This window comes from Bradysia coprophila, unplaced genomic scaffold (assembly GCF_014529535.1).
Source record: "Bradysia coprophila strain Holo2 unplaced genomic scaffold, BU_Bcop_v1 contig_297, whole genome shotgun sequence".
NCBI lineage: Eukaryota > Metazoa > Arthropoda > Insecta > Diptera > Sciaridae > Bradysia > Bradysia coprophila.
Genome location: NW_023503555.1, coordinates 8,456,037 through 8,479,283, shown reverse-complemented (window position 1 = coordinate 8,479,283; position 23,247 = coordinate 8,456,037). Strand labels below are relative to the sequence as shown.

Here is a 23,247-nt window from a genome sequence, read left to right as displayed (position 1 = left end):
AGTCGTATATATAGAGCACACTTCACTTCAATGATCATAAGTATTTTTCCACTTTCAATCGAAAATGGTCTTGAAAATATTCGTACCATTGTTGACGGTGTTTTTAACAACTCAACTGGTTGCATCTGCATACATTCCATTCTTGTATCCTGGTAAGGATTGAGGGAAAAGAAAAATTTCAAATTTGAAACGACATTTGTTCATCACTGTCCTTTCTAGAAAACATCGGAGCGAAGACAACAATAGTCAGTTCTGACAATGAAGGAAATTTGGTTCTGAAAAGCTTTAGCGGAATCGATTCCAAACTTCCACATTACGACAGTCCGCAGGTAGTCCTCAAATATTTAAAGAAAATTCATTTTGTGATATCGTTTGCTTGATGCACCGTTGCCTTAATATTTCTTTAGGAATACATCGAGAAGCACAACGGCTCCACGATCTATAAGGTTTTTCAAGATGACACTCCTGCAGCAAGAACTGACTATCGTAAGTGAAGCTTCGTTAAACAAATCTCTTGAGTTCCTCGATCCCTACAATGACTCTATTTGAAATACAGTCGAAATTCCTGGAAATTTTACTCTTCGAGCTGACAAATTGGCAGGAAGAGCAACAGCGACTGGTCCAGCCGTCATCGAGGTTGTAATTGTGGTAGACAAAGCATTCGGCGATGTGTTCCAACAAAATTATCAACGAGTTGTGGACTACCTAACCATTTACTTCTGGGACGTCAACATTAGATACAAAACGCTATGGAGCGTTGACCTATCCTTTCGAGTCAATGGTCTACTTATAATGGCTGTAAGATGATGATTGGCATATCGACGCCGCGAATCATTAACGAGTAATGCTGAAAATTAATTTTTATTTTGCAGTCGACAGGTGCTCAGCCATTCATTGAGAACGCTAAAGCAAGCGACGGACGAACCGAACATGGTAGAACTTTGAATTTATTTAAAAATTGGATATATCAACAGAGGTCTTGGTTGGTACGCCATGATATGGCTGTTCTGATCACAAACGCTAATACCGAATGGGGTGGTGGTCTGGCTTGGGGAGGAGGAGCATGCTCAGTAGATACAAACAGTGGAACAGATTGGGGAACAGTTGTTTGGAATGATAACGGTGGTTTTGGTAGTGTTACAGTGGGTGCACATGAGATGGCACATAAGTAAGATTAGTGGTGGGAATGCACGAGAATTTGAAACATTTTTCCTCATTACGACAATTTTATGTATTGTTAGTGTTGGAGCTCCTCATGACGATGATCCAAATGCTAATTGTCCAGGGCCGTATGGTTTTATTATGAGTGGCGGTAATGATGACCGACGATACTTTTTCCAAAGATGCAGTGACGCTGCCATCAGTTCGTTCGTCAAGTATGCTCATATCATTCTAAAGTACACAGGACCGGACTGGCCATTTCCAATATAGCCAGTCAGGGCCTGGAAGTACACCGAAAGAAATGCTCACTTCAGGACGTTTTTTCCATTTAATTTTTTAACAGTTCGGATAAAGGAGCATGTCTGCGCCGCTTCGACGGCTATGAGACTACTCCAATGGACAGATCGTTTTCGTCGCCGAAAGCAGGAACCATGCAAGACATGTGTAGAACAGCTCTGAACAATCCGAACGCCTGGATCGATACGGTATTATTCGGTCACTTTTCAGTCATTGAATGGACGATGAAAGCCGGGAACGTTTTTTTCAGGCCGACACATTCAATTGTAAAAATATGGTCTGTAGACGTCGTGACGATTCGAATCCGAATGTAGTGTGGATGCATTCGGTTAGCCCGATCGATAACATTCAATGTGGCAATGGTGGTCGATGCTTCCGCGGAAAATGTCGACCGGACAGCAAATTGTTGCGGAACGAGGGCAGTGGCTTCTGCTTGAACTCAAACAGTCGATTCGGTTTTACTGTGCAAGCTCAAATGTTTGCGTGCCCGTCAGCAAAGTAATTTTTTTGTTCATCAATTTTCTGTGTTCACGGTTGGAAGTGCGATTAAAATTTTTAAAAAATTTGTCTACCAGAGACCGAACACCACTCGATACACTGGAAATTGTAAATGTTCCCAACGGAAAATTGCTGGCTTCACCATTTCTGAATGATGAGAACAAAGAGTAGGGTGATAGGTGCTTCTACACAGGTTCGGCCGATGGTGGCGCTTTGTGGACGGACAGATGCAGCACAGACAATCCGTGGCATGTTTGGGAATTTAGAGCGATTAATGGCAATCAAAATCGCTTCCAGTTGGTGCACAAGCAGACTGGTAGATGCGTAAGGCCGGTATCGAACGCTAGCAACTCTAATTTGCAATCTCTGTCGAGCTGTTCTACTGACAGTTTCATGGTTTGGAGTTGGGTGGATGGAGTATAAAATTGATATGCGTGTACTAACGTGTAAACTGAACTTTGGTCATTCAAACACTGCATTGATAAATAATAAAATTTAAATTCAGCATAACAATCACACAAGTATTTCCTATACACTTTCCGGCGACTCAAATTCTCAATTATTACATTGGCTGTCCAATCCTAGAACCTTGTTGCCTGTTCTTCGCCGGCTGTTTTGCCCTCTTCGTCTTCGTCTCGACGAAACATACTTTTGCAAAATAATTCTATCGGTTTACGAATTTACGCTTATACCCCGAAGTAAAAAACAGCTGAAGCAAATTCGTCTCTGACGAACCTTCAATCCGTTCGTAAAATATATGAAAATTAAAATTCACAAATCAGATCAACAATGAAATTAAATTTTTATTTTTGCCGGAATGTAGAACTTTCTGTTTGATTTACCGAACGCTGATTTACGCAGGTAAAACATTTTTGATTAGATTCAATCTCGAAACATATTTCAAATATCATTTGTTTTGAACAAGGTGCCATGAGCGCTTTAAAAGGCGTCTTATAGCATAGTGAGTAGAGTATAAGCTATTAACGAATTGGTGCGCGTTGTTAGAAGATAAAACAAACCAACCAGGAAGTGATACTCCATTAATTTTGCCGATTCTGTCCAAAGGTACTTAAAAGGAAGGATGAAAATGTCCTTGATATCATTAGTTGGCATCGTGCTAATAGTTGGTGCAACACTAATTGGTGTTGAAGGCTGGTGTTCGCCGTGGAAAACTGGAAGTAGCATGTACGTGTGTAAGGAACAACGGAGACGGAATTGTATCAATGTATACAGTGGCGATGCATGCATTAATTTGAACCGTGGTGGACCGTTCGTTTCTGGCTATTCTGCTGGTAGTCATAAATGTACAATTTATGAATTATACGGATGTCGTGGCGAACCATCGACTGTTGATAAAAATGGATGGAATAAATTCGATTATAATGCAAATTCGCTTCGATGTCCTTGTGTCTAATTGATGTTGATTACATTTTTGCCGCAATAAATTGTGAATAAATAGTTCAGTCCGCATTTTATTCAACAAAAATTTAACGTTTCAGAACAGAACGACAGTCAATTTGTCCTTTGGAAATAAAATCATAAAATAGTGTTGGCTCGTCACCATAATTTAGGAATCACTTGCACTTGCGATAGGACTTAATTGGTCTTAGACCTAGCATCTAGCAATCTAGCAATCTACGAGTCGAAATTCGGTACAGAATATTTTAATTATTACGCTCAGCAGTGCCGCAGTGCGAACTTGCGGTAATCAAATATTATTATCACATAAATCTTACACGGTGATCTTCTTAGAAAAAACGAAAGTAATTGCAGAATCATCGTTGAACCAGCCCTCTGCAATGCAGAGTCTGCATGACAAGTTACATATGTAATATGTACCTGTTTTGGACGACTTGCTTCACCTGTCACATACGGCTATTCGTCTGTTATCGATAACGACGACAAAAATAACGACAAACTCTGTGAGGGTAATATGGTCCTTTATATAGTAAGATGCATGTTAAACAAGGCATCAGAACAGTCGGAGCGTTTGCTGCGACTTAGCCCCGTACGACCCGTAATCCTATTTCGTCCGTAACCATAATACGCCCGTAGTCGTAATACGCCCGGAACCCTAATACGTCTACAACCCTCTAATGCGTCTGTTACCAAAATGCAAGTCAAGTTGGGCATGGTCAAATTTACTGAAACTGTTCATTTTTAAAATTGCACATAGCGCAATTACGAAAGCCCGTACGAAGTACCTCTCAAATAAAACCAACAATTTACGACATTATTTTAGAAACCCAAAATTTTTTGCCAACTTTCCATTGGGTATTCAATTACCTCTCAAATGAAACAAAAACTAGCAAAATCGGATGAGATTTACTCGATTTATGTGCAAAAAACACTTAGGGCCGAGTGGCGGCCTTAGTCCAAGGGCCCAAATTTGAAACTTTTTTGCCACGTTATTTTCGGTATTCAATTACCTTCCACAAAAAACTAAATCTAGCAAAATCGGATCAGATTTACTCGATTTATGTGCAAAAAACACTTAGAGCCGAGTAGCGGCCTTAGTCCAAGGGCCCAAATTTGAAACTTTTTTCGACACGTTCTTTTCGGTATTCAATTATCTCTCAAATGAAACAAAATCTAGCAAAATCGGATGAGATTTACTCGATTTATGTGCAAAAAACACTTAGGGCCGAGTAGCGGCCTTAGTCCAAAGGCCCAAATTTGAAACTTTTTTCGACGCGTTCTTTTCGGTATTCAGTTACCTTCCATAAAAAACTAAATCTAGCAAAATCGGATGAGATTTACTCGATTTATGTGCAAAAAACACTTAGGGCCGAGTAGCGGCCTTAGTCCAAGGGCCCAAATTTGAAACTTTTTTCGACACGTTCTTTTCGGTATTCAGTTACCTTCCATAAAAAACTAAATCTTGCAAAATCGGATGAGATTTACTCGATTTATGTGCAAAAAACACTTAGGGCCGAGTAACGACCTTTGAGCCCTCCCAACAAGCTCGCGTTGCATCTTACCCAAAAACAATGTTCAGCAACTTTGTTCTACTCGTCAATACCTTTCATTTGATATATCACAAGCAGCTATTGCGTGCGTATTTCGGTAGATATCGTCGAAAGACTGAAAAACACCTATAGGGCCCTAGCTCTGGAGGGGCACCCTACCATGTCCATTTTCGAACTTGACCTTACTTTTGTCGATACCAATCAGGGAAAAAAAGAATTTTGAAAAAAGGTTGTGATTTACTCTAGCTAGAGGGGTCACGGACGGACGGACGGACGGACGGACATTTTTTTTATTGCGGATTCGTCATCTATGAACACAACCAAATGCTTTGCCCTTACTGTCTGCTTCCAATTCGACGTGTTACAAACGGCATATTAATCTTATAAGCCCCCAGTACTTCGTACGGGGCTAAAAAATTGAAGTACAAGATTTGCAATCAACAGATTAAAAATACTTTGATCGATGGAAGTAATAGCTTCGACAATAATACTGCTTGTCGTCTGTGACAGGTTAAGGCACTTTCGCTTGTTGCCCGAACAAAGTGAAATCAATTTCAATACAAATTGGACGATTTCAGTACTTTCAACGAAATGAGTTGAGTGATTGTGTTTCAGTAAAAACAATAAATTTGACCAAAAAAGTTCGAGAAAGAAAATTTTACAAAAAAAAAGTTTGCATCAACAAAATGGCACAACCTTTTTTTGATAAAACTTTCTTTTTCGAAGTTTTATAATTTTTGCGAACAAACGCAGAATTACCCATAGAGGTAGACTACCTAGAGGAATTATGACCCGACATTCATTGAAAGGAACTACATCACCTACAACTTTTTACTGTTTTAATCTGTTACAGACTCGGTTACAGACGGCAAGCATATGCCGTGCTCTGTTGTGTGGGTTTCAAAGCATCTTTCCACTTCCGTTTTCCATAAGCGATGGCAATTTTTCAGTAAAATCGTCAACTGCTTGTCTACTACTCGGCAACGGCAACCAGTTACCTTCCGAAACAAGTACGAAAGTCAACCTGCAGTTTTTACGATTTTCTTGACCGTTTTGGCGTTGCAGTTTAACCGAGTTTTCCAGAGTGGTTTTGTGATTACCGTGCGTAAATAAGTGATGTGTTTTGCTGTGGACACGAGTGTGCAGTCGCAGCCTGGGTTTTTCGTTTTTAGTGAGTTGATTTTGGTTTGATTTTTGAATGAATTTCTTTGATTGGTTGTGTTTTTGAGTGAGTTTTTACTGTGATCTGTTGTGTGGGTTTGAAAGCAGCGTTCCACTTATCGTCCGTTTTCCATCAGCGATGGCAATTTTTCAGTAAAATCGTCAACAACTTGTTCAACGTTGCGATTTTACGCTGTCTTGTGAACGAATGTGATGGAAGCAAGTGAAGATGAACAGTTCTATACTATTCTGTGACCACCATCACGTTCGGAGGTCGAAACAGCGTCTTTGCTTCAAGTTTATTCACTAAACGTGAACCATTGGAAAGGGAAAAGCAAAAAGCTTTATTTGTTCTTGAAGTTTTGTCTTATATAGGCATTTCAGCTGGGAGGTAATTTAAGGGATTCCAAACGTCCTGGATAAGGATGCAACGATTTGATCTACACTGGATCTTCAGTAAATAATAACGTAAGGCAAAGGAGCGTTGTGTTTTACTGTCTCGTCTGTGCTTTCCCTAATAAATTAAAAGAAAGGAGGTGCTGTTTTGGTTCTTGAATAAATTTGTTGAAACAGATGTATTTTATTCGTAGTTGTGCCAGTTGCCCGTTGCGCCAAATTGCAACGAAAAAAAATTAGTCTTCAAATGGTCCCAATAATTGTATTATTATCGGCTCCATTACTTCCATCGATCAAAGTTTTTTAATCGGTTGATTTCAAATCTTGTACTTCAATTTTCTTAACATGCATTTTACTATATATAAAGGACCATATTACCCAGAGCTTGTCATTATTTTTCTCGTCATTTATCGATAACAGATAAATATCCGTATGCGTGAAGGTCAAGGGTTAAATACATCGATTTCTTAATTTGTGCGAATAGTCTTAGAAATTGGTTAAATATCTCAAACTTGTCTGAACATAAAAACAAAGAGCCTTAAAAATCTACGGAAATCAGGTCTGGACTGGCCATAATGAGACTTATGGCGATTCCTGAAGGGGTCGTTTGGATTTTTGTATCCTCAGACGATTTTTTTTTTGTAAATCCTTTCTCAACGACATTTACATATATCCGCCCTCAAAACAAACTTGTGTCCTATTTGGTGGTGTACATTAAGTTCACATGAGATGATGGGACAGCGCATCTTTATCGTTGAATCAAAGCACGGTATGCTTTATCTGGCAAACATTATCTTCTTTTTATTAATTTATTAAACTTAATAATACATTCAACACAGGCAGACATAACCACGCCCCAGCATTCATCGATTTAATAAATTAAAAAATTAAAAACGATCCATAAACAAGCTAGAACAGTTGACACTGACTTCGCTAAACTGCTAGCGTTGTTTCCTTTAGGCTTGTCACCGTGTGGTTGTTGTTGGGTGGTGGACTGAGGTGGAGCTAAAGAAAAATCGATTCGATAGAATTTCTCATATAAATTGAATTCAATAATCTTTGCAATTACTGTAATATGGAGGATAAGTGACGGGTTGCTGTCCAGGTGCTGCGGTCGGCTGTTGCCGAGCAATGTTCAGATGAATCCATTCAGTGAAATCGGAGACTTTCGTGTAGAATGCCCAGGTTTTCAATGTCGTTTCACATGAAGCGGATGTGTTGGAATCATTTCTCGGTGGCTGAATTTGAGATAACAGTCCGGTGACATGGTTGTTGCAGACTAGCGGAGTTCCTCTGTCACTGCTAATTTGAAATTGGGTTGGCTGGAGCTGTTTGGAAAATCATTAAGAATGTGAAACCACCCTACAGGAATGCTTTTGCTGAGAAGAACGTCCGATGTGTTAACGGACTTAATCATTTTGTTATTTTCTCTGTCTCTATCATGTTGGATTCTGCCTTAGTACGACTTGACCAGAGTGGTCCCTTTGCACATTTCAACACTAATGCTCACCTTGCACATTCCGCTGTCGTTAAAGAGATAGTGAGAACAGATGTCACTAAATCGTTCGGTAGAATTGGTTTCGATCGCCCCCTTGTTACAAAACCAATTGTCCATAACATAAATTGCCTGAGGTGATGTATATGGATAGCGTGTCGACTGGAAAGCGATAAAAATTTTATTTGAAGTGGAAACATTCGCACCACACGTTCAATCGATTTTTACCGTTTGATTCTGAAAACTGATGAAGCAGTTGTCGTATCTGGCATTCTTAACGTCTAAGGCAATCCACTGAATTACAAGGTTATTTCTCAGTGGGAACGGCTCGTTGACCTAAAACGTTTTTCCGAGTGTTGTTAGCTCGAATCTTATTGAAAAGTTTCACATTCTGAATGGATTACCTTCACCAAAGCGATATCATTCGCCAGCGTGTCAGGGTTGTAATTTTCGTGGATTGTAATTGAGTCAACATAACGCGTATTCGTTGGATTAGCCGCAAAGGATCCTGCTGCAACGTAAATCATTGACGGATTGTATGGACGACTGAAAACAAATTGCAAGTTCAAACCTCCAGTAAACTTTGAAAGGTCAATGAGTTTGATCGGCTCGACCTATCGTAAATTACCTTAGATTAGCAGAACGTATCCGAGAATGCATGCAATCGGCAGTCGTTAGAACATAACTTTCATGGATGATTGCCCCGTTACAGAGATTGATATTATCGCTGCCACTCGGTAAAAAATTGTCATACAAGCGAATGGAAGCCTGAATAAAAATAGGAAAGAAGTTGAGTCAACCTCTCACATTCCCTTAGTATATTCGATAAGTTTATTCTCAGCCATAAAGGGGGCTTAGATGCTAGATTTTGTTTCGTATACTCATTGTAACTTTCTTGGATTCGACACCCGAGCATCTAAAGCTGAGTAGTTCAAATACCGAATGGGGATTCTGACAGAAATCTAAAAGTTTACCATTTCGTGAATGTAAACACTCGGAATAATCAGAGCGTGAAACATAAGGAAATATTGTGCCTGAAGCTATCAAGTGAGAATGAAAATCTTGAAGCAGGGACTATCTTTAGCAAAAGGAAAATTCAGGAAATTTAGGAAAACACGGGAAAACTTGGGAGAATATGGGAAAACGTTTTCCCAAATTTGCCAATAAAATCAAGTGTAACATAAAATTCCAGACGAATCTGATCGAGAGCAATGACAAAAATAAATATCAAATCGTATGTTAAAACTAGGCCCCACCTTATGGGTGGGTCAGGTCCCTTGACTGACTGAATAAATATTCATAGCTTGACGGTTGCGTGTATAAAATCCTACAAGAACTGTCAAGTTACGAATTCTTTAAAGTTACGAAAATACGGCAATCTGCACTCTGGGCGCCGATTCTCGTGAATTTAAGAATTCCAGTTGTCACCTTAATGCGAATGTCCATACGATTCGTAACTTTTAAGATGACAACTGTCAAGTTACGAAATCTTAAATTCGCGAGAATCTGCGCGCTTCTTATTTTCTTATAAATTGCGCATTCGCTTTATTATATTCCAATTTTTTTCTTCAGAAAGTCCCATTGTCTGCTATAAACGGTGGTGAAAAGATTTCTTGATTATGTATTGAACAAAAATGAAACTCTGAAGCTATGAAGCTCTGGCCGCAAAGTCCACACTTGTTCAATTTTTTGTATACAAACAACTACCACGAAATCCCTCAAAAAAATCTTTTCGAAATAAAGTCTAGATTGTTACTCAAATACTTTCCATTTACTAACCTAAGCCTCATGAATTTCAGTCCTAGTCGATTTTAAAAAAAATTATGGAAGGCCTCGCTTTGCTATGACTGTAAAGCTCACGTTCGTTTAAATTTTCTAAATTATAAGAATTTTTGTAGCAATTAAATCTACTGAAACTCGGCCTCATTTGATCGATCATGAATAAAATATGAAACTCGTGGGATTACGGCCCTCGCTTCGCTCTGGCCGCAAAGTTCACACTCGTTGATTTTTTTTCTACCATAGGCAACAATAAATGACACATAAAAGTCTTTTCGGAATAAATAACAGATACTTCAGTATTTTCCATTAACGAACTTAACCCGAGTTATTTCAGTACTTATCAAACAAAATTTTCTTGGAAAGTCGAAAATTTCTCCGTAAGGAGACTATTATTTAGACAGATAGTCTGTTTTTTTTTTGGAAATCCGTTGAGGATTACCTAAGTTATCGTGTTATCAAGCGACAAGACAAAAATTCTTTTGGGAATATCTCAGAGATCACCCGTCCGTTATAACCCATCTTCGAACTTAACCTCAGGAATGTAATTCCCCGTCGAACAAAAAATAGTTTTTGGAAATCCATTGAAAATTACTCAAGTTATCGTGTTATCAAGCGACAAGACAAAAATTCTTTTAGGAATATCTCAGAGATCACCCGTCCGTTATAACCCATCTTCAAAATTAACCTCAGGAATTTAATTACCCGTCAGACAAAAAAAAGTTTTTGGAAATCCATTGAAAATTACTCGAGTTATCGTGTTATCAAGGAATGAACAAAGTGTGACAAACATTTTCTGTATTTAAGGTTTTTGGTCATACATTCATGTATTTTCAATCATAGTAGTGAACATTGTGTGACAAACATTTTAGAGTGTTTATCATCCGTAAGACCCATGTATTTCAGTCAAGGGAATTAATGAAGGACAAGATTTTGTATCCAGTGCAGGTACTTGTATAATTCCGGGCGCAAGTTCTGTAAGTTTTTTCTTCATTTCAAGTTGTTTGGCATGAAAAGTTGTGCAACAGGTGTTGAGGAATTTCGCACCGCGTCATTCACAATAACCCCCAAAGTGTCATTTTGTCAATTATTGTAAATGACTCGGCGCGAAATTCTTAGCAGGTGGAAAAACAGTTTGCAATTTTCAGAAGAAGAAACAATCACAACTTTTCTTAGCAAACAAAGAAAAATCTTAAATAAGAGCGTTTTTCTGTATTAATCAACCAACCTGTCGAGAAAAAATAGGTATTAGTTCAACTAGGGAAGAATTTTCTCGGTTTAATGTAATTTCTAACTTTTTTCCGAGTTAAACACAACGTTTTTCGCAACAAAAGCTTTCGAATTCTGAACGGAGGGAAGAAAATGACTATTTTCTGGCCTGCGTTTAAAAAAATAACTTTGATCAGAACAAGTCATACTTATCAGCAACGAAGCGTAAAATAAACCAGGCAGGAGCAGTTCATTTATGTAAAGTCAAATAAGGGACCTAGATATGATCGAGGAATTAAATTAAACTTTTCACAAGATGCAAATGTTGTTTCTACTGTTCTCGCTAATATTTGCAAATACGCTCAATCAATACTCTTGGCTGAATCCATAAAATAGAAATTTACTTATGATACGGTCCCACAACTGCCTGGTTTATTTTACGCTGCCGTGTTATCAGTAAAGAATGGAATGATATTATCATGCAACTCAAAAATTAATTTAAATAAAAAATCGCTCCATTTCTGTCCCGTCCACACTGCAAAGAGTAATTATCAGCGCTCATTCATTTCGTTTACGACTCTTTGATAAAGTAAAAAAAAACGGAAGGCCCATCTTGTTCATACTGCATTGTTTGATAAGTTGATTTACGCAAAATTTTCATAATTTTTCTCGAAGATTACCAAACACATCTCACAAACGAAATCAGCAATCTTCATGTGATTATGATCTATTATTGTAATCAGTAACATCATTTTACATCTATAGATATGAATCCATTGTACAGAGACCCGTCATCGCGCGTTATTATCTCTAATAAGTAAATATTTAATCAAACAGATTTTAATTGATATTGATTGTGATATACAAAATGCGTGTATCTTAGTTGGGATACCAGCATCTGTGATACAAAATTCGTGTATCTCAATTGGGATACCGGTATCCCGGTATAAGTCAAAGGAAAATCGGCATTTTCTAGGTCGGGAAATCGGTATATATCTGATACGAAAATGCGTGTATCTCAGTTGGGATACCGGCATTTGTGATACAAAATGCGCGGCGCGAAATTACTAGCTATCGCATTGCCACAGTTTATATAGACACCCGAAAAAATATTTTTTCTTTTTGAATTTAATTTTTGTTAAAGTCTGAATTCTACCACCACATAACACACCATGATTTGTGAACATATTTACCCATCCCGCCTCATTCACAATGATAAAATTTTTCCGTGTCAATATCGTTTTCGTTATTGTTGGAAATTATTGGTTTTGTCATTATTGTGTGATTTGCTAAAGTTCTCTAATGTCTTTTATGTGAAGCCAAAAAGCCCGTGCGTCACCATCCATTATCACCTTAAGTCATTGAGGCACTATAGTGTTGGCATATTGTAAATAAAGCGCTTTTTTAGTCTGATGTTCCGAATGTTTCGACCGTTCATAACTTTAGTCTGTGTTGACCTCAATGATTCGAACAATTGAGGAATAAGAATTAGGGGAAAATAGCATCGGTCGAAGAGAACACATGTTTTATGGGTTCACGTTAATCTTCAGATACGATTTGGACAACGGTGATACATTTCGTGGACAAACATATGCTGTGATTGGTACTATTTACTTTATGTTTGGCCCTGAAGGTGAAATTTATTGGACCAACATCTACAGCAACGATTACAAAGAAGACGAAAAATTCACTAAAATTGTTCGGAAAGGTAAACTTTTTGAGAGTAAAGTCTGAGTTTTATTCTGAGCAGATTTGTTATATTAACTTAGCTGAACGCGATGGTGACGAAATTGAATTTAAAGATGATTCCATTGGGTATTATATGACGGTTGGTGGATACATTAAATACCTTCCATATGCCACTAAGTAACAAAGACTGACACTATAAGCAAATGTTCGTTTAATAATGACCAAAATCTGCTTTTAGATGGGATCTGAAAAATATTTGTTTTACCAAGGCTGCCGACAATCAAACCTTTAATTTTACGTAAGTTTCTTCACGTCAATATGTTTAATCAAATGACCAAATCCGGTGATCCTTTGTGACCCAAAGTATATCCTCATTGAATAATTCGAAGAAGTATAATGGCACGACGTATCTTGAAGGAGACGATCCCAAAATTCAGCGCTTAGGAGTGATTGGTGGTGCGAGCTGTAACGGAGGCGTTTATGAAATTCACTTTACAGATGTTGAGCTACTCTCCGACGAAGTTTTCTGTCGGGGATACGATAAACCTATTGAACGTAAGCGTTTTATACCTCTTCTGAATGTCGAAAATTTTGTTGAATCTTTTTATCGATTATAGTACAAACAGCACCATTAGGAACCGCAGTGGGAATGTGGTTAAATCCAAGCCTTTTAAAGACATTGGTTGGATAAGAAAAGTTCAATACAATCAATAAGTCGAATGGTATTTGAATGGTAATTTTAATTCAGAAAGGAAGCACCAAATGCAGACAACGAACCTGTTGCAGCACAAACAATTTAATAAATAAAATGAAGTCTGTCCATGAACAAAAGAGAATCTTTTCGGTACCCAGAAAATGACTGCAATTGAACAACAAAAAAATGGTAACATTTAACTGCACCCACACTAAGCCAGATAAGGTGGGATAAATTGCAGAAGATGCACGTCTCTTGTGTTATTTTTATCTTGTGGAGCATCGATCAAAAATGTGTTTTAAAAATATGGCCTAAGACCTTCACTTAAAACAGTTAAAAACTCCACAGAAGAAAATACTTCTGTAAAAGAACTCGATTTTCCATACATTTCACTCAATTGGGAACTGTTGGTACCTTTTGTGAAGTGCAAAGTACATCTTGACCATTTATTGACTGGAAGTGAACGGTGTGCATCTCTGCTTTACAATAACTCCCTATTCGGTGCAAGCAATTGAGTTTCTGTTCATTTTATGTGGTCGAATAAATGAGGTTTTCCACCTGCTACGAAGAAGGAGAAGCAATATTTTCAAAACCGGTGGTCTCACGGTTCAGGACAATTTTGTGCTGAGCATGTAATTTTGATTTTGTTTGACACTACTGGACTGGGGTGTGTTATACGTGGAATTAAAGAGTGTGAGTTCAGCTACAACACCCTATAGTCAGTTCCGCGGATAGATGCTGTTGCAAGCCAGCAGAACTGTCCAAACATTTACCATATTTTAGTCATAAGTCCAGAACGGGTGGCGGCACTTACCGATGACTATACTCTTTATAAAGGTCTGCCATAGGCCTATATTCCTGCAACACTTCAACTTTTAGAAACATGTCTATCTCGAGCTGTCACAGAAAAAAAAATTCAGGACCCCTTGACATGCACTGACTTTTCAAATGTTAATTCCGAAATTGGGAAACTAACCGAAAAATTAAAAGATATCCATTTCTTAGAATTGAAAGGCGATTCAAACGAGCTTACCCGGATCGCCGAACTATTATTTTCGAATTAGCTAAAGCTTTATAGATATCATTCTTCAACGTAAACGTTCTTATTCAAATGAATGAACAAAATTTTTTTATTGTTAACCTGTCACATATGGCTGGCTATTCATCTTTTCTATGTAATATGGTCCTTTATTCGCCTAGTCGGTTGGCCCCACATTTTTTTACAGTACTTCATTCTCACTGTACTATTTTTTCGTGTAACAACTTCACATTGATTCATTCCCATGAAATGTCACTGCAGTGAAGTTTGTTAATGAAAAAATAATTCAGTGACAGCAGAATTTTGATGAAGAAAAGTACTAAATTGTAATAGATTTTACCCTTGGATTGGATTGGATTAGATGGGAAGGGGGTTAGCCCAGCACCTAAGCCTCTAGTGGGCCTGTTGTGCTATTGCACAAGTCACTTGATCATATGAATTGTGATTTTTCATCATATCTCTTCGGACTCAGATAGCTCACAAATCGACCGTGTAAACGTCCCATACGTTGTGAATTCTCTGAGCCACGAGTAGTATGCGAAGACCACAACCATCACTAATGACTCATGCATTTTCCCAATGAGCGACTAGTCGATCATAGATGGCGCTTATCCTACAGTCTGTTGTATATTGTGAATTGTGTCATTGACATTATGTCAATATGGCGTGATTGTTGCGAAGAAATCGAATATTGGATTTCTTTGAAATTTGCGACTTTGTTACGGTCGTACAGCCATTAGATAACTAATAGCGAGTGCTTAATCACCAAGTGATTAGAATAAAACCAGGCAAGCATTTTTGCACCGGGAGTCGAACCCGGGACCTCTTGGGTATGAGTCCTATGCTCTACCGATTGAGCTACCTGGACCCTTAGTTTCTAAACTACATTCTTCTATACAATAAAATCAATGTTAAAAAAATTGAAGTACAAGATTTGAAATCCGATATTTCAACTAGTCCGAATTCGCTCTTATTCAAATTTCCTATTTTCTACCATCGGGAAACAAATTACAACTTCTACCTTCTAAGATATCGCTACTTTGTCGCTCTTTTGCCAGCACACTGTATAGTATACTTCCTACGATAACAGATTTCTTTTTAACGGATTCGATTCCAGAACTCATCTCCGACTCATGCTAGAAACTTCTGATTTTCTAAAAAAGTAGCCCTTTAGCATGCGTTCGGAATGGTATGTACTATTCCTTTCATCTCTAAAAAATACTTTGATCATTAGAAGTGATCCTTAGACCCATAGACTCGATCATTCTAGTGTTGATTTGCTCATCGCGTCCCTGAATTTTATTTGCCCAATTCTGTAAGCAGTAAAATAACAACGCGATCGCGATAACAACGTATTTGAGCATACACAATAACCTGCTGTTGCAGTCCGCATCTTTCTAAAAAAAAAACTTTTTCGGTAATTTCCTCTGAAGGCCACACACGAATTATAATATACCAAGAAATCATTTGCCGAAATGTATTTCTGGCACAATTACTGAGAAAGTACAATGTTAAATGTGAGCCGAGATAAGCTCTGTTCAAACGGATTTTATTCTCCTTTCCTGGTAACACGAATGGAATATAGGTCGAAGTAGTATGGAAACGAATGTGGAAAAGAAAAGCAACTATATTATCTGCGAACGACAAGTAATTCATGCATACCCTATAAATGTAACAAGACGTCCATAACTTTTCAAATATATGAAGTAAAAGATTTTGCGTGTGTTTCTTGGCGATATTGAATGTTGAACGTCTTAAATAATTCTTCAATCAATGTAGCCACAGCATGGCAGAGTAAAGTAAACCAGGCAGGAGCAGAGGATGCAAATACATTCAAAGGAGTAACCCGTTACAATCGTTTACGTATTCGTTTCATCACAGCTCTGCTTCTAACATGAACATAAGAAATATCAAAATCAAAATAGACCCTTCTTATTTGAAAATTTGGAGGCTTTTTAACGTTGGTAAAGTTAGTGTTCGTGCTAGAAGCGGCGCTATGGTTTCATACATTTGTATTAGTAAGCGTTTACCAAAATCAAAAGCCTGCGTATGCATTTAGATCCCTCGTCAAATCGACGGCTCCTGCCTAGTTTACTCTGCCGTGATGCAGCTCGATAGTATCCTCAATTCGTTTTGTCGGAATGAAATCGAAATAGAAATTAGCGAGCACATGAAGAGCAAACGGATGTCAAATGATGGTGCCCTAACCGAATATCTTTATCCGCGTTGCCTCCTCAACAGTCTACAGTTTTCTTTTTAGGTGACCTTACTGAGCTGAACATTGATCCCCTGATTCTTCTGCCGTGCTAAGCCAAAAAAAATCATATGCATGCATCTGTTGTGTGCTTTGATAAGCTTTCGCAAGCTCTGAGTTTTTTGCCCAGCGTAATTTAAGTTTTAATTGCAAAGAAGCTGAAGTCAAGGAAAAAAATACTATTTCTTGAAGCTGATAAGAAAAGCCTTTCAAATGATACAGTACAGCAGACCGTACGTACCCCTACTAATGAAGCAAATTAATAACTTTGACGATTTTAAATATTTGTCTTCCAAATAAAGCATCTTTACTTCATGCACTCTAAAGTCGTATATATAGAGCACACTTCACTTCAATGATCATAAGTATTTTTCCACTTTCAATCGAAAATGGTCTTGAAAATATTCGTACCATTGTTGACGGTGTTTTTAACAACTCAACTGGTTGCATCTGCATACATTCCATTCTTGTATCCTGGTAAGGATTGAGGGAAAAGAAAAATTTCAAATTTGAAACGACATTTGTTCATCACTGTCCTTTCTAGAAAACATCGGAGCGAAGACAACAATAGTCAGTTCTGACAATGAAGGAAATTTGGTTCTGAAAAGCTTTAGCGGAATCGATTCCAAACTTCCACATTACGACAGTCCGCAGGTAGTCCTCAAATATTTAAAGAAAATTCATTTTGTGATATCGTTTGCTTGATGCACCGTTGCCTTAATATTTCTTTAGGAATACATCGAGAAGCACAACGGCTCCACGATCTATAAGGTTTTTCAAGATGACACTCCTGCAGCAAGAACTGACTATCGTAAGTGAAGCTTCGTTAAACAAATCTCTTGAGTTCCTCGATCCCTACAATGACTCTATTTGAAATACAGTCGAAATTCCTGGAAATTTTACTCTTCGAGCTGACAAATTGGCAGGAAGAGCAACAGCGACTGGTCCAGCCGTCATCGAGGTTGTAATTGTGGTAGACAAAGCATTCGGCGATGTGTTCCAACAAAATTATCAACGAGTTGTGGACTACCTAACCATTTACTTCTGGGACGTCAACATTAGATACAAAACGCTATGGAGCGTTGACCTATCCTTTCGAGTCAATGGTCTACTTATAATGGCTGTAAGATGATGATTGGCATATCGACGCCGCGAATCATTAACGAGTAATGCTGAAAATTAATTTTTATTTTGCAGTCGACAGGTGCTCAGCCATTCATTGAGAACGCTAAAGCAAGCGACGGACGAACCGAACATGGTAGAACTTTGAATTTATTTAAAAATTGGATATATCAACAGAGGTCTTGGTTGGTACGCCATGATATGGCTGTTCTGATCACAAACGCTAATACCGAATGGGGTGGTGGTCTGGCTTGGGGAGGAGGAGCATGCTCAGTAGATACAAACAGTGGAACAGATTGGGGAACAGTTGTTTGGAATGATAACGGTGGTTTTGGTAGTGTTACAGTGGGTGCACATGAGATGGCACATAAGTAAGATTAGTGGTGGGAATGCACGAGAATTTGAAACATTTTTCCTCATTACGACAATTTTATGTATTGTTAGTGTTGGAGCTCCTCATGACGATGATCCAAATGCTAATTGTCCAGGGCCGTATGGTTTTATTATGAGTGGCGGTAATGATGACCGACGATACTTTTTCCAAAGATGCAGTGACGCTGCCATCAGTTCGTTCGTCAAGTATGCTCATATCATTCTAAAGTACACAGGACCGGACTGGCCATTTCCAATATAGCCAGTCAGGGCCTGGAAGTACACCGAAAGAAATGCTCACTTCAGGACGTTTTTTCCATTTAATTTTTTAACAGTTCGGATAAAGGAGCATGTCTGCGCCGCTTCGACGGCTATGAGACTACTCCAATGGACAGATCGTTTTCGTCGCCGAAAGCAGGAACCATGCAAGACATGTGTAGAACAGCTCTGAACAATCCGAACGCCTGGATCGATACGGTATTATTCGGTCACTTTTCAGTCATTGAATGGACGATGAAAGCCGGGAACGTTTTTTTCAGGCCGACACATTCAATTGTAAAAATATGGTCTGTAGACGTCGTGACGATTCGAATCCGAATGTAGTGTGGATGCATTCGGTTAGCCCGATCGATAACATTCAATGTGGCAATGGTGGTCGATGCTTCCGCGGAAAATGTCGACCGGACAGCAAATTGTTGCGGAACGAGGGCAGTGGCTTCTGCTTGAACTCAAACAGTCGATTCGGTTTTACTGTGCAAGCTCAAATGTTTGCGTGCCCGTCAGCAAAGTAATTTTTTTGTTCATCAATTTTCTGTGTTCACGGTTGGAAGTGCGATTAAAATTTTTAAAAAATTTGTCTACCAGAGACCGAACACCACTCGATACACTGGAAATTGTAAATGTTCCCAACGGAAAATTGCTGGCTTCACCATTTCTGAATGATGAGAACAAAGAGTCGGGTGATAGGTGCTTCTACACAGGTTCGGCCGATGGTGGCGCTTTGTGGACGGACAGATGCAGCACAGACAATCCGTGGCATGTTTGGGAATTTAGAACGATTAATGGCAATCAAAATCGCTTCCAGTTGGTGCACAAGCAGACTGGTAGATGCGTAAGGCCGGTATCGAACGCTAGCAACTCTAATTTGCAATCTCTGTCGAGCTGTTCTACTGACAGTTTCATGGTTTGGAGTTGGGTGGATGGAGTATAAAATTGATATGCGTGTACTAACGTGTAAACTGAACTTTGGTCATTCAAACACTGCATTGATAAATAATAAAATTTAAATTCAGCATAACAATCACACAAGTATTTCCTATACACTTTCCGGCGACTCAAATTCTCAATTATTACATTGGCTGTCCAATCCTAGAACCTTGTTGCCTGTTCTTCGCCGGCTGTTTTGCCCTCTTCGTCTTCGTCTCGACGAAACATACTTTTGCAAAATAATTCTATCGGTTTACGAATTTACGCTTATACCCCGAAGTAAAAAACAGCTGAAGCAAATTCGTCTCTGACGAACCTTCAATCCGTTCGTAAAATATATGAAAATTAAAATTCACAAATCAGATCAACAATGAAATTAAATTTTTATTTTTGCCGGAATGTAGAACTTTCTGTTTGATTTACCGAACGCTGATTTACGCAGGTAAAACATTTTTGATTAGATTCAATCTCGAAACATATTTCAAATATCATTTGTTTTGAACAAGGTGCCATGAGCGCTTTAAAAGGCGTCTTATAGCATAGTGAGTAGAGTATAAGCTATTAACGAATTGGTGCGCGTTGTTAGAAGATAAAACAAACCAACCAGGAAGTGATACTCCATTAATTTTGCCGATTCTGTCCAAAGGTACTTAAAAGGAAGGATGAAAATGTCCTTGATATCATTAGTTGGCATCGTGCTAATAGTTGGTGCAACACTAATTGGTGTTGAAGGCTGGTGTTCGCCGTGGAAAACTGGAAGTAGCATGTACGTGTGTAAGGAACAACGGAGACGGAATTGTATCAATGTATACAGTGGCGATGCATGCATTAATTTGAACCGTGGTGGACCGTTCGTTTCTGGCTATTCTGCTGGTAGTCATAAATGTACAATTTATGAATTATACGGATGTCGTGGCGAACCATCGACTGTTGATAAAAATGGATGGAATAAATTCGATTATAATGCAAATTCGCTTCGATGTCCTTGTGTCTAATTGATGTTGATTACATTTTTGCCGCAATAAATTGTGAATAAATAGTTCAGTCCGCATTTTATTCAACAAAAATTTAACGTTTCAGAACAGAACGACAGTCAATTTGTCCTTTGGAAATAAAATCATAAAATAGTGTTGGCTCGTCACCATAATTTAGGAATCACTTGCACTTGCGATAGGACTTAATTGGTCTTAGACCTAGCATCTAGCAATCTAGCAATCTACGAGTCGAAATTCGGTACAGAATATTTTAATTATTACGCTCAGCAGTGCCGCAGTGCGAACTTGCGGTAATCAAATATTATTATCACATAAATCTTACACGGTGATCTTCTTAGAAAAAACGAAAGTAATTGCAGAATCATCGTTGAACCAGCCCTCTGCAATGCAGAGTCTGCATGACAAGTTACATATGTAATATGTACCTGTTTTGGACGACTTGCTTCACCTGTCACATACGGCTATTCGTCTGTTATCGATAACGACGACAAAAATAACGACAAACTCTGTGAGGGTAATATGGTCCTTTATATAGTAAGATGCATGTTAAACAAGGCATCAGAACAGTCGGAGCGTTTGCTGCGACTTAGCCCCGTACGACCCGTAATCCTATTTCGTCCGTAACCATAATACGCCCGTAGTCGTAATACGCCCGGAACCCTAATACGTCTACAACCCTCTAATGCGTCTGTTACCAAAATGCAAGTCAAGTTGGGCATGGTCAAATTTACTGAAACTGTTCATTTTTAAAATTGCGCATAGCGCAATTACGAAAGCCCGTACGAAGTACCTCTCAAATAAAACCAACAATTTACGACATTATTTTAGAAACCCAAAATTTTTTGCCAACTTTCCATTGGGTATTCAATTACCTCTCAAATGAAACAAAAACTAGCAAAATCGGATGAGATTTACTCGATTTATGTGCAAAAAACACTTAGGGCCGAGTGGCGGCCTTAGTCCAAGGGCCCAAATTTGAAACTTTTTTGCCACGTTATTTTCGGTATTCAATTACCTTCCACAAAAAACTAAATCTAGCAAAATCGGATCAGATTTACTCGATTTATGTGCAAAAAACACTTAGAGCCGAGTAGCGGCCTTAGTCCAAGGGCCCAAATTTGAAACTTTTTTCGACACGTTCTTTTCGGTATTCAATTATCTCTCAAATGAAACAAAATCTAGCAAAATCGGATGAGATTTACTCGATTTATGTGCAAAAAACACTTAGGGCCGAGTAGCGGCCTTAGTCCAAAGGCCCAAATTTGAAACTTTTTTCGACGCGTTCTTTTCGGTATTCAGTTACCTTCCATAAAAAACTAAATCTAGCAAAATCGGATGAGATTTACTCGATTTATGTGCAAAAAACACTTAGGGCCGAGTAGCGGCCTTAGTCCAAGGGCCCAAATTTGAAACTTTTTTCGACACGTTCTTTTCGGTATTCAGTTACCTTCCATAAAAAACTAAATCTTGCAAAATCGGATGAGATTTACTCGATTTATGTGCAAAAAACACTTAGGGCCGAGTAACGACCTTTGAGCCCTCCCAACAAGCTCGCGTTGCATCTTACCCAAAAACAATGTTCAGCAACTTTGTTCTACTCGTCAATACCTTTCATTTGATATATCACAAGCAGCTATTGCGTGCGTATTTCGGTAGATATCGTCGAAAGACTGAAAAACACCTATAGGGCCCTAGCTCTGGAGGGGCACCCTACCATGTCCATTTTCGAACTTGACCTTACTTTTGTCGATACCAATCAGGGAAAAAAAGAATTTTGAAAAAAGGTTGTGATTTACTCTAGCTAGAGGGGTCACGGACGGACGGACGGACGGACGGACATTTTTTTTATTGCGGATTCGTCATCTATGAACACAACCAAATGCTTTGCCCTTACTGTCTGCTTCCAATTCGACGTGTTACAAACGGCATATTAATCTTATAAGCCCCCAGTACTTCGTACGGGGCTAAAAAATTGAAGTACAAGATTTGCAATCAACAGATTAAAAATACTTTGATCGATGGAAGTAATAGCTTCGACAATAATACTGCTTGTCGTCTGTGACAGGTTAAGGCACTTTCGCTTGTTGCCCGAACAAAGTGAAATCAATTTCAATACAAATTGGACGATTTCAGTACTTTCAACGAAATGAGTTGAGTGATTGTGTTTCAGTAAAAACAATAAATTTGACCAAAAAAGTTCGAGAAAGAAAATTTTACAAAAAAAAAGTTTGCATCAACAAAATGGCACAACCTTTTTTTGATAAAACTTTCTTTTTCGAAGTTTTATAATTTTTGCGAACAAACGCAGAACTACCCATAGAGGTAGACTACCTAGAGGAATTATGACCCGACATTCATTGAAAGGAACTACATCACCTACAACTTTTTACTGTTTTAATCTGTTACAGACTCGGTTACAGACGGCAAGCATATGCCGTGCTCTGTTGTGTGGGTTTCAAAGCATCTTTCCACTTCCGTTTTCCATAAGCGATGGCAATTTTTCAGTAAAATCGTCAACTGCTTGTCTACTACTCGGCAACGGCAACCAGTTACCTTCCGAAACAAGTACGAAAGTCAACCTGCAGTTTTTACGATTTTCTTGACCGTTTTGGCGTTGCAGTTTAACCGAGTTTTCCAGAGTGGTTTTGTGATTACCGTGCGTAAATAAGTGATGTGTTTTGCTGTGGACACGAGTGTGCAGTCGCAGCCTGGGTTTTTCGTTTTTAGTGAGTTGATTTTGGTTTGATTTTTGAATGAATTTCTTTGATTGGTTGTGTTTTTGAGTGAGTTTTTACTGTGATCTGTTGTGTGGGTTTGAAAGCAGCGTTCCACTTATCGTCCGTTTTCCATCAGCGATGGCAATTTTTCAGTAAAATCGTCAACAACTTGTTCAACGTTGCGATTTTACGCT

The 23,247-nt window shown here is 38.5% G+C and overlaps 4 protein-coding genes across 4 annotated transcripts; 3 read left to right on the top strand and 1 right to left on the bottom strand.

Annotated features, from left to right (window-relative positions):
- LOC119079069 lies at positions 1–2,469 on the top strand. The gene is made up of 9 exons (XM_037186878.1): positions 1–152; positions 220–329; positions 408–486; positions 557–798; positions 873–1,168; positions 1,242–1,376; positions 1,505–1,646; positions 1,709–1,956; positions 2,034–2,469. The coding sequence occupies exons 1-9, from the start codon at positions 65–67 to the stop codon at positions 2,125–2,127; spliced, it is 1,434 nt and encodes a 477-aa protein (XP_037042773.1). The 5' UTR covers positions 1–64; the 3' UTR covers positions 2,128–2,469.
- A 4,783-nt stretch (positions 2,470–7,252) lies between these two features.
- On the bottom strand, positions 7,253–8,778 carry LOC119079105 (trypsin-like). The gene is made up of 6 exons (XM_037186924.1): positions 8,606–8,778; positions 8,382–8,523; positions 8,206–8,313; positions 7,993–8,139; positions 7,552–7,810; positions 7,253–7,487 (listed from the first exon to the last, which is right to left on the bottom strand). The coding sequence occupies exons 1-6, from the start codon at positions 8,635–8,637 to the stop codon at positions 7,354–7,356; spliced, it is 822 nt and encodes a 273-aa protein (XP_037042819.1). The 5' UTR covers positions 8,638–8,778; the 3' UTR covers positions 7,253–7,353.
- Positions 8,779–12,461: 3,683 nt separating this feature from the next.
- On the top strand, positions 12,462–13,474 carry LOC119079122. Its single transcript, XM_037186948.1, has 5 exons — positions 12,462–12,673; positions 12,735–12,831; positions 12,893–12,952; positions 13,019–13,209; positions 13,272–13,474. The coding sequence occupies exons 1-5, from the start codon at positions 12,487–12,489 to the stop codon at positions 13,343–13,345; spliced, it is 609 nt and encodes a 202-aa protein (XP_037042843.1). The 5' UTR covers positions 12,462–12,486; the 3' UTR covers positions 13,346–13,474.
- Positions 13,475–16,966: 3,492 nt separating this feature from the next.
- Positions 16,967–19,435, top strand: LOC119079051. The gene is made up of 9 exons (XM_037186847.1): positions 16,967–17,118; positions 17,186–17,295; positions 17,374–17,452; positions 17,523–17,764; positions 17,839–18,134; positions 18,208–18,342; positions 18,471–18,612; positions 18,675–18,922; positions 19,000–19,435. Exons 1-9 carry the CDS (start codon positions 17,031–17,033, stop codon positions 19,343–19,345), a joined length of 1,686 nt encoding a protein of 561 aa, XP_037042742.1. The 5' UTR covers positions 16,967–17,030; the 3' UTR covers positions 19,346–19,435.
- Positions 19,436–23,247: the final 3,812 nt, after the last annotated feature.